The 12,362-nt window shown below is 38.8% G+C and overlaps 1 protein-coding gene across 1 annotated transcript in view; it reads right to left on the bottom strand.

The window, feature by feature from the left end:
- LOC128591328 (uncharacterized) overlaps window positions 1–12,362 on the bottom strand; it is a 75,687-nt gene that overhangs the window by 33,418 nt on the left and 29,907 nt on the right. Inside the window, exon 6 of the mRNA XM_053598821.1 lies at window positions 6,777–6,869. Coding sequence (XP_053454796.1) covers window positions 6,777–6,869 — 93 coding nt within the window. The remainder of the gene's footprint in view (window positions 1–6,776; window positions 6,870–12,362) is intronic.

Here is a 12,362-nt window from a genome sequence, read left to right on the forward strand (position 1 = left end):
CACGTTCTATGAAGCAAACATCACCCTGATCCCCAAACCAGGGAAAGACCCAACAAGAAAAGAAAATTATAGACCGATATCACTAATGAATATAGATGCAAAAATATTCAACAAGATCCTAACAAACAGAATCCAGCAACACATCAAACAAATTATACATCATGACCAAGTCGGTTTTATCCCAGGTTCTCAAGGCTGGTTCAATATACGTAAATCTATAAATGTAATCCAGCATATAAACAAATTAAAAAACAAAGAACATATGACTCTCTCAAACGATGCAGAAAAAGCTTTTGATAATATCCAGCATCCCTTCATGATCAGAACACTTAAGAAAATTGGTATAGAAGGGACATTTCTTAAACTGATAGAGACCATCTACAGCAAACACACACCCAATATCATATTGAATGGAGTTAAATTGGAATCATTTCCACTCAGATCAGGAACCAGACAAGGCTGCCTATTGTCTCCATTGCTTTTGAACATTGTAATGGAAGTTTTAGCCACTGCAATTAGGGAAGAAAAGGCAATCAAGGGTATCCATATAGGGTCAGAAGAGATCAAACTTTCGCTCTTCGCGGATGATATGATAGTATATCTGGAAAACACTAGGGACTCTACTACAAAACTCTTAGAAGTGATCAAGGCATACAGCAGCGTCTCAGGTTACAAAATCAACACTCATAAATCGGTAGCCTTTATATATACTAACAACAGTCAAGTTGAAAAAACAATTAAGGACTCTATCCCATTCACAGTAGTGCCAAAGAAGATGAAATATTTGGGAATTTATCTAACGAAGGATGTGCAAGATCTCTATAAAGAGAAATATGAAACTCTAAGAAAAGAAATAGTTGAAAATATTAACAAATGGAAAAACATACCATGCTCATGGCTGAGAAGAATCAACATAGTTAAAATGTCTATACTACCCAAAGCAATATATAACTTCAATGCAATCCCTATTAAAGCAACACTGTCATACTTTAAAGATCTGGAAAAAACAATACTTCATTTTATATGGAATCAGATAAAACCTCGAATAGCCAAGACATTACTCAGAAATAAAAACAAAGCAGGAGGAATTACGCTACCAGACCTCAGACTATACTACAAATCAATAGTGATCAAAACAGCATGGTATTGGCACAAAAACAGAGAGGTAGATGTCTGGAATAGAATAGAGAATCAAGAGATGAATCCAGCTACTTACTGTTATTTCATCTTTGACAAGCCAATTAAAAACATTCAGTGGGGAAAAGATTCCCTATTTAACAAATTGTGCTGGGTGAACTGGCTGGCAACCTGTAAGAGACTGAAAGTGGACCCACACCTTTCACCATTAACTAAGATAGACTCTCACTGGATCAAAGATTTAAACTTAAGACATGAAACTATAAAAGTACTAGAGGAGAGTGCAGGGAAAACTTTTGAAGAAATCGGGATGGGCGAATATTAAAATATTAAAATATTAAATATTAAATAAATAAAATATTAAAAAATAAATAAAATATTAAAATATTTTATGAGGAGGACGCCCCGGGCAATTGAAGCAGCTTCAAAAATACACTACTGGGATTTGATCAAACTAAAAAGCTTCTGCACAGCCAAGAACACAGTAAGTAAAGCAAGCAAACAGCCCTCAGAATGAGAGAAGATATTTGCAGGTTATGTCTCCGACAAAGGTTTAATAACCAGAATCCACAGAGAACTCAAATGCATTAGCAAGAATAGAACAAGGGATCCCATCACAGTCTGGGCAAGGGATTTGAAGAGAAACTTCTCTGAAGAAGACAGGCATGCGGCCTTCAGACATATGAAAAAATGCTCATCATCTTTAATCATCAGAGAAATGCAAATCAAAACTACTTTGAGATACCATCTAACTCCAGTGAGACTAGCCTATATCACAAAATACCTAGACCAGAGATGTTGGCGTGGATGTGGACAAAAGGGAACACTTTTGCACTGCTGGTGGGAATGCAAATTAATACATTCCTTTTGGAAAGAGATATGGAGAACACTTAGAGATCTAAAAATAAATCTGCCATTCAAACCTGTAATTCCTCTACTGGGCGTATACCCAGAAGACCAAAAATCACGTCATAACAAAGATATTTGTACCAGAATGTTTATTGCAGCCCAATTCATAATTGCTATGTCATGGAGGAAGCCCAGGTGCCCATCGATCCACGAATGGATTAATAAATTGTGGTATATGTACACCATGGAATATTATGCAGCCTTAAAGAAAGATGGAGACTTTACCTCTTTCATGTTTACATGGATGGATCTGGAACATATTCTTCTTAGTAAAGTATCTCAAGAATGGAAGAGAAAGTACCCAATGTACTCAGTCCTACCATGAGAATAATTTAGGGTTTTCACATGAAAGCTATAACCCAGTTACAACCTAAGAATAGGGGGAAGGGAGAAAGGGAGGGGAGGGAGGGGGTATGGTGGGTAGAGGGAAGGAAATTGGTGGGATTACACCAGCGGTGCATCTTACAAGGGTATATGTGAAACTTGGTAAACGGTCTGTGAAGCTAGTGAATGATGCCCCATGATCATATCAATGTACACAGCTGTGATTTAATAAAAAAAAAAAAAAAAAGAAGAGAAGGTTTGTAAGGCTGGTCCTCTGTTCAATCAGACTTGTAGTGGCCTGGGTTATAAATCAGCCTGATAACACCTATTGTTATGGAGTTCCCCAAGGGTTTTGCTTGTAGCCATAGTAATTTAGAAATTTACCATGCCAGCTGGGCCCTGAATTCTCAACCTGTAGGTAACTTTTATTTCCTTAGCATTAGGGCTGGTCTTAGTTGACAAAGGGACATCTGGTCTTACAGATCACAGATAAATTTCTACACAGATAAGTTTCCTTATCTGTTGCAATTTGAAGCCATTACAACTTTTTCCTGTATATGTCAGTGTCTTTTCATGAATTACATACATTGTAACAAGTAGGTAGGTGGTTTTGGAGCTGTTAGAAAAGGAAAGAGTTACCACAGGCACCAAATACCATACCAAATCAACCTCATTTTCCTTCTTAAAAGGGTTTTCAGAACAAAGCATCAATAAATTTTGGAAGAAATAGTATGTTAAGATTCCAGTAAGGAATAGTTCTTCTAATTATAGATACAGACGTATATATTAGAGGACAGTAACAACTGAGAGGGTTTATATGTGGTTGAGAACCCAACTCTAAGGGTCCAGATTGGCCAAAATTCTCATATTTCTAATCTCATGTTTTGTGATTTGGTGCAGGGTAATTTATCTAATTTATCTATGTAGTTTCACAGGGCACGATGGAGCAGGCTTCAAGGACATGCCAAGTCAGCACCAGGTAGGCACGAGTGACCAACAGTTTAGTTCCATCTGTGTTACACAAGATAGAAAAGTGATAAAATCTGGTATGCTGATGCCCCCAGCTTTATTTTTGTTACAGAGAACTGCCTTAGCTATACGGGGTTTTTTCCGGTTCCATACAAAATGCAGAATCATTTTTTCCAAATCTTGAAAGTACGATGTTGGTATTTTGATAGGAATGGCATTGAATAGGTAGATTGCTTTGGGAAGTATAGACATTTTAACAATGTTGATTCTTCCCATCCATGAGCATGGTATGTTCTTCCATTTGTTAGTATCCTCTGCTATTTCCTTTCTGAGGATTTCATAGTTTTCTTTATAGAGGTCCTTCACCTCCTTCGTTAGGTATATTCCTAGGTATTTCATTTTCTTTGAAACTATGGTGAAGGGAGTTGTGTCCTTAATTAGCTTCTCATCTTGACTGTTATTGGTGTACACAAAGGCTACTGACTTGTGGACATTGATTTTATATCCTGAAACATTACTGTATTTTTTGATGACTTCTAGGAGTCTTGTGGTTGAGTCTTTGGGGTTCTGTAAGTATAAGATCATGTCGTCAGCAAAGAGGGAGAGTTTGACCTCCTCTGCTCCCATTTGGATTCCCTTTATTTCCTTGTCTTGCCTAATTGTATTGGCTAGAACTTCCAGCACTACGTTGAATAGTAAAGGTGACAGAGGACAACGTTGTCTGGTTCCAGTTCTAAGAGGAAAAGCTTTCAGTTTTACTCTATTCAGTAAAATATTGGCTGTGGGTTTGTCATAGATAGCTTCAATCAGTTTAAGAAATGTGCCACCTGGGCGGCACCTGTGGCTCAGTGAGTAGGGTGCCGGCCCCATATGCTGAGGGTGGCGGGTTCAAACCCAGCCCCGGCCAAACTGCAACAAAAAATAGCTGGCGTTGTGGCAGGCGCCTGTAGTCCCAGCTGCTCGGGAGGCTGAGGCAAGAGAATCATGTAAGCCCAAGAGCTGGAGGTTGCTGTGAGCCGTGTGATGCCACGGCACTCTACCGAGGGTGGTACAATGAGACTCTGTCTCTACAAAAAAAAAAAAAAAAGAAATGTGCCACCTATGCCTATACTCTTCAGACGAATGGCTAACAAACACATGAAAAAATGTTCATCATCTCTATATATTAGAGAAATGCAAATCAAAACAACCCTGAGATATCATCTAACCCCAATGAGAATGGCCCACATCACAAAATCTCAAAACTGCAGATGCTGGCTTGGATGTGGAGAGAAGGGAACACTTTTACACTGCTGGTGGGACTGCAAACTAGTACAACCTTTCTGGAAGGAAGTATGGAGAAACCTCAAAGCACTCAAGCTAGACCTCCCATTTGATCCTGCAATGCCATTACTGGGCATCTACCCAGAAGGAAAGAAATCCTTTTATCATAAGGACACTTGTACTAGACTGTTTATTGCAGCTCAATTTACAATCACCAAAATGTGGAAACAGCCTAAATGCCCACCAATCCAGGAATGGATTAACAAGCTGTGGTATATGTATACCATGGAATACTATTCAGCCATTAAAAAAAATGGAGACTTTACATCCTTCGTATTAACCTGGATGGACGTGGAAGACATTATTCTTAGTAAAGCATCACAAGAATGGAGAAGCATGAATCCTATGTACTCAATTTTGATATGAGGACAATTAACGACAATTATGGTTATGGGGGGGGACAGAAAGAGGGAAGGAGGGAGGGGGTGGGGCCTTGGTGTGTGTCACACTTTATGGGGGCAAGACATGATTGTAAGAGGGACTTTACCTAACAATTGCAATCAGTGTAACCTGGCTTATTGTACCCTCAATGAATCCCCAACAATAAAAAATAAATAAATAAAAGTGATAAAAAGATTTATAAGATTCAAACCCAATCCAGAGTAAGTCCAAATCTGAAGCCAAAGGCACGGTTAAAGGTTCCAGTCAGTTATCAGAGAACAAGATTTAATCAAAACATAAGTCAGACAATACCCCCAACATAATTCTCGGCACTCCCGGCACTTTTTAATAGGACTGTCTCATGCAGCAGGTTTCATCAGGGATATCGTAAATGTACTTTAATTAAAGCAGGAAAATCCTGAAGTAAGTAACCAATACAGTGAATAGGGTGGTCAATTGTCTCAGTTTGCCAGGGACTGAGGTATAGTCCCAGGATGTGGGACTTTCACTCATAAAACCAGGACCACTTGGTCACCCCTTAATGAGGAGATGCAAAGCCATGTCACATGAGGACATATGGGGATTGTTTCATGAGAAACAGTCCTAACATTATTAGTAATAAATAGCCTTTACGAGCACTTGCCATTTGGCAGACTGTGAAGGACTAGATGAATATCCTCATTTAATCTTCATAGTCACCCTGTAAGTAGGCATAACTCTTTCCTCAGTTTTTCATGAGGAGGAACCAAGGTTTATGATGGCTAAATAATTGCCCAATGACTCATCTAGTTAATGATAACACCTCAAACTGAACCTGATCAGTTGGATTCCAGAGCCCACAATCCCAGACCTTGGAGATTTCAGAGAGTCAACAGCTGCTCCAATACTTGAAGGGCTGTTCTAGAAGAAAGATTGAGCCAAATTTATGAAACCATGGAGGTCACATGTGAAGTCGTGCAGAGACCGAGTTCTGAATTCCCGAACTTTCCAGAATAGAATAGGCTGCTCCAGAGACCCTCCCTGCACTGGATAAAAATGCTGACAGAAGCACAAGCCTTGTATAATTGGCGTAATCTTTAAAATCTCTCCTAGCAAGAAGATGCTATATTTTTATTTATTTTTCTAGCAAAGTTAAAATTAGAAAGGATTCCTCCACACACACCCTCACAAATTTAGCCATGAAAACGTAATAGAAAGTCAAATTATTTGATTTTATAACAAAAACTTATAATTTATCATATATTCCCAGGCTTTTTAAATAAATGTTGAAATGCCATATGCCCCCTTCAGTTCAAATTTGAGTGTAAATTATAAAAAGTCCATAATCGAAAACACTTTATGTGTTTTTATGATCACAGAAGACTGCCTTGCCTTCCATTCATGATTAAGTTTTTTTGATGGCTCCTTCTAGACCTTAGAAAATAATTAAAACTAATGAACAATCCACAATGGCACTAAAGCAAGGAGCATATTGTTTCCTGTCTGGGCTCCATGTTTGATCAAAGGGAAGACTGGCTGAGATGCAGACCCTGATGTTTTGCACTTCACTTCCTGACCACGCACCCACCCACTGAGACCAAATGACAGCTTCAGGGGAAATCATGAATTAAGGGTTTTTTTTTTTTTAATCTCTTTATGAAATAGTTAGTTTGCAGAAATACAATTAGTCAGTGTAACTGCTGATTTTCCAGCAGAGAGAGATTTTTAGATATGTGCTTTTTATTTTCTCTTACCACTTTCCTGTGTCATGAGTCGTTTTCATTGAATTAGGTCTCCTCCTAACACAGATCACATAATCACATAAGGCAGTGTAATGTGACTGTTGCCTAAAAAAACCAACAACAAAAAAGATTTCACATTTTATCATATTTTCCCAAGTTTGATGATATGTTTCCAAAGGGTATTTTATTACTTTTTTTTCTTTTTTTTAGAGACAGAGGCTCACTCTGTCACCAGGCTAGAGTGCTATGGCATCATAGCTCACAGCAACCTCAAACTCTTGGGCTCAAGAGATCCTCCTGCCTTAGCCTCCTGAGTAACTGGGATTACAGGCTCTGGCCTCCAGGGCCAGCTAGCTTTTCTAATTTTAGCAGAGACGGCGTCTCGCTCTTGATCAGGCTGGTGTCAAATGCCTGAGCTCAAGGGATTCTCTTGCCTCACCCAGCCAAAGTGCTAAGATGACAGGTATGAGCCATCACACCTGGCCCTTCAACAGGTATTTTAGAGAGCATTTTATTCAATCTGTATTACACATAAGAAGAAAAGCAAAGGTTCAGGTTAAGTCAACTGGTGTGGCAGGATGGAGTACAGGAAGACTGATTTGTGAAGTAAGCGCTTCTGTAGAAAGTAAGAGGGAAGTAGAAATTTGAGGGAGGATGAATTATTCCATCCATTTCATATCCTGTAGCTTCACCTGTAGAAAATCGCTTGACTTTTTTGGTTAACTTGACACTCAAGTTGATCTAAGTTGACTGGTCAAGCGATTAACAAATGTGATCAATCAAAATAGAGGAGTTTTGTCATCTTTTATTTTTATTCTGAAAATGACTTTAAAAAAATAAGTCTGATACATTAAAGATACAGCCCAAGCTTTTAACAGGGGCCACAAAGGGGATTTAGATGAAAATAAAAATATAGTCAAATTCTCAGTTGCTCTAAGCTGATTACATGTGAGGCCTTAGGACCTTAAGTTTCTTCCTTCTTGCATTTCTCCTCTTTATGTTTCTTGGCTCCAAATGGGGAGGAAGAAACCACAGACACTCCAGAAGCACTTGTTACATGACTCTGACATAGCAGAGTTGCCAGGAATTGTTAGATTTCGGTCATCCAAGCTTGCTCTGGTGGAAGGTGGCATAGCAAATTGAAAGTTGGCAATACAGTTCTGGAACCATTAAGTTAGGAAGCTTCTTTAGATTTGCAACCAGCATTGGCCCCAGGCAAGACAGTGAAAGGATCTCTTAGTCTCTTTCGTAGGATCTTAATTAAAGCTAGAGAATGGAAAAGCCTAGCTGTTCCTTCCCTAGCCCCTCAGATCAAAACTTGCTCTCAGAAAAGGATCTGACACCTGCAGAATCTCAGATGAGTTTTCTAATCTTATTTTGTTCCACAATAAATAAGAAGGTGTTGGAAGGACAGAAAATAGTTGTGAGTTGGTAGAAAACAAATCTTCAGGGATGGGAATATTCACCTCAAGTGCCAAAGTCATACTTTATCTTAGCCTGTATCTAACCTTACCCCTGTCCTACATCTAAGCAAGGGCAGAGTTCTTACCCAGGGTCCCTTGGCAAAGTCTAGTTAGTTCAGGGCTCAGCAATCTGTGGTCCACAGGCCAAATCTGTTCACCAACTGTTTTTTATATGGCCTGTGAGCTAAGGATGGTTTTTATATTTTAAAACAGGTGGAAAAAAAATCAAGAAAATATTTCGTGACATGAAAAATGATATGAAATTCAAATTTTAGTGTCCATAAATAAAGTGCAGTCATTTATGTAGTATACTACAACTACAGGGTTGAGTAATTGCAAAAGCCCATGGAACCTAAAATACCTAAAATGTTTAATAGTGAGCCATTGAAGAAACCATTTGCCTAAGTGTGGGTCAATGTTTTTAAAAGAGTGTCCTAAGGATCCTGATGGTTCAACAGAGCTCAGCTCAGAGCAGTGAGGGGGAAGGATAGCCTGAAGAAAGGGCCATCTGGAAGATGTATCACATTCATTCAACCATAATCATTCTGCTTTGATCTCTTTTATACTTTGGAAATCAAAAATTGATTTTATAAAAGTTTATAAGAAGTTTACAACTGTGGCAACCTGAGTTTTCAAATCATAACAATTCTCCAGTCTTTGATTCTTAGTACTTTCCAAACTAAATGCTTACTAACAGGCAATACACTTTCCAGGAATCTGTTATCATTATTTCACCACTTCTCTTCTTCCAGAGAAGTAGCCCTGGGGACTTGTCAGAGATTCATTCACCTTTTCTCCCCACATCCTGGCACAGCTCTTCCCATCATCACCTCTGCCTATATCTCTTTTCCTCCTCTTTCTATACCAACTTTCTCAACCTCTACATATTTTCTCACTCTCTTTTTAAACAAAGCTTACATGTGACTCAGGCTGACCATGACATCCTTATAACTTCTGCTTCACTACTGTTTTGCAAATTCTGTCTCTTTCTCTCCAAGAGAGAAAAATGAGTAGGTTAATTGCATGAGTATTGTAGTCAGACAGTCCAGATTTGAATCTTGGTCCTTCGACTTAGCAGTTCTTCTGCTTACCAACTGGGCAGGTTACTTCTCCATGTTTCAGTTTCCTCACTGAGTATAATAGAGCCAACAATGGTAAATGTCTCCTCAGATCATTGTGAGTATTAAGTAGATATGGATGATAGAGCACTGGCTGGCATGTAGTAAGCATGATGAGGTGTTAGCTCCTTTTACTATCTGATTGGCTCACTCAAGCCATGGGTAGGCCCCTTGTCGATCTCAAAGTATTTTAGGGCTCATCGCTCATCAACTACCACCCATAAGCCTAATCAGCACAGGCTGGATGATAGGACATGGTAGATTACATTAAAGGCCTGAATTCTTTTTCCCTCCCTATTTCCACTTGCTTTTTTTGTGCAAATTTTCAGTATCTTCCTATTTGGGTAGGATGTGCTTCTCATACCTGAATGCTAGGTTTTGTATGTGACTTGGTTTGGCTAATGGAAAGTTGCATAAGTAATGCAGAAACTTTAAAAGGGCTTATACAGCTGAGATTACCCTCTTGATCTTCTGCCATCATCATGGGAAGGCCAGGCCCAAATTGACCTGTTAATTCCAGAGGATGAAGAAAAGCATGTGGGGCAGAGCTGTCCCTGGCTAAGCCCATGTAGACAGCCAACCAGATCAGCCTGCAGACTGATGAGAAATAAGACATTATTGTTGTTTTTTACCACTGGGCTTTGGGTGGCTTGTTACATAGCACAAGCTATTTTAGGAAAAAGATACATGTCTAGTTGAACCTTGTAACGTATCAATTTGTTCCGTTAAAAATCACACTCACATACTTTCATAAAATATTTTTTACTGAATTCATCAAACTATTCTTTTTCTTTCAAACTAGGTTACTCAGAGTTTCTAACTTTAGAAACTCTGATGTTTTCCCTCCTCCCATTGATTCTCCTCATTTTCAAATTTTTTCAGTCTTTTTTTCCCACAAACTCCATAAATATCTGTAAAAGGCTGAAACAAGATGTTTTGATTTGCCCGTCCAATTCTCTTTCGGATTCCCTTGAAACTCATCTGCTGTCGGGGGTACTGCAGTTGGTTTGCGTAGCTGCAGAGGGTGCAATCAATCTGCAGACTTCTAGGTCAGTGGGGTTTGAGGAGAAAAAGAATGGAACTCATGAGAATGGAGGAACAGGCTGGCTTCTAAATTATAAACTGAAGACTTTTTTTTTTTTTTTAAGAGAAAAACAGAAAGGACGAGACATGGGTTCACTTCAAACCTTTTTCTTTGTAGAAATCCATCTATTGAGGCTGAGACTATAGAAAAAGAACCAAAATAGTGCACATACATTAAAAGTAGAGATTTAGTCTTTGATCCAGATGTATTGATTTTCCAAATGGGCTATGGGGAAAACTAGGATCAGGGATAACAGTCAACTGAAGGGCATAGAAAGAAATAACTTCCTAGAAGGGATATTGACAATTGTTTGTTCTTGTACGCTGTGTTCTAGAGTAGCCCCTGGATTTCATTGCTCACCTCCTTAAAGAGAGTAATGATCTGTGGTAACTGCACTCACGCTGGATCCAGACTGCTATGTACAAATCCTGGTACTACTACTTATTAGCTATACAACCTTTGTCAAGTTATACAACCTCTCTGTCTTCTCATGAGTTTGGGATGAGAAGGTTATAAATTCGTTAAACCATTTTAAATGTTCAGAAGAGTGCTGGGCACATACCAAGCACTTCGTAAATGTGTGTTGTTATTATCATCCCTTTTGTTATATGTACTACTTCTATTTTGGTGATCAAACCTAGCCAAGGGGTTGTTACTTAAGATAGGATTGAACAAACTGACTACACTCTCCTACCCGGTCAAAATATAGACATCGTCCTCTATCGACTGAGGTTTGTCCATGTGACCCAGTCTAAACAATGAGGTTCCGTCTTTAGATTTGATGGCTTTGTAAGAGAGACACATATGTTCTCTTCTGCTAGACATCAGCTCATAAGGAAGTAAGCTGAGGATGAAGCCAGTTACAAAGAACAAAATCAAGAGATGGAAGAATAGGTCCTGATGACAACATTTAAAATCCTAGAATTGAAATCAATCTCTCTCTCACACACACACACACACACACACACACACGTGCACAAACAGAGTATATATTGGAGGGTGAGGTTATAAATTGTCCTTTTTTGCCTAAACCAGTTCAAGTTGTATTTAATAATAGAATTTGCACACCTTCTAATTATTTTTACAGAAAGTTTTTTTGAAACTTTTGTTCCTATTTTTGAAATTTTTCAGGACATTCAGGCTATTACAGGTCAAACTTGAATGAGCAAACATTAATTACTTTTTTAAAAAAGGCAATTTCATCCAGGTTGAGCTGCCAGAAACTGTCATCTCAAGAGATTTTTACACGAGTTAGGGGCTTTAGGAGCTTAGAGTAGAAACCACCTTGCTCTTCTGTCCTAAGTTATGCATTAAATCAAGCTGAGTCCAAGCAGTCATGGAATATAAAAACTGGAAATAAAAGAAAGCAACTTTGATCTTCTCCCCACATGAGATTTATCCTGACAGTCTGCAACACAATGAAATAGATAATGGAAATCCTTTGTCACAATAATTCAGTTTAAATGCATTATCAGATGAATAGACTCAGTTATCCACTTCGGTAAGGACTGTGAGAAGCAAGATTGGAAATCCTCCCTTCTCATAAACATTCCAAAGGATTTAAAGGAGTTTGTAAGCTGAGGCAATTGTAAATGAGGCAAATTTGCCTTGAGTGAGCTATTCCCCATTCCCCTTATAGGGCATGGATTAGTAGTCTTTCTTTCCTTTCCTACACTCCCCTCCTATCTATGCTTCCTAAGAATATCTATTAATGTCTCGGGAAACAGTTCCATCTCCCTGGCACCAGGTGTCTGCACGTAGCTCATGCTCGGCCAGTCATAGTCTTGCCCCTTCACAGCCACAGTGATTGGTCCAGGCTATGGGCATGTGAAACAAGTTGATCCAATCACGATCCTCTTGCAGAATTTATTGTTATTATTTTTGGTGGTGGTGGTGGTGGTGTTGGTGGTGGTGGTGGTTTTTAAAGCTGATG

The sequence above is a fragment of the Nycticebus coucang genome, chromosome 8 (assembly GCF_027406575.1).
Source record: "Nycticebus coucang isolate mNycCou1 chromosome 8, mNycCou1.pri, whole genome shotgun sequence".
NCBI lineage: Eukaryota > Metazoa > Chordata > Mammalia > Primates > Lorisidae > Nycticebus > Nycticebus coucang.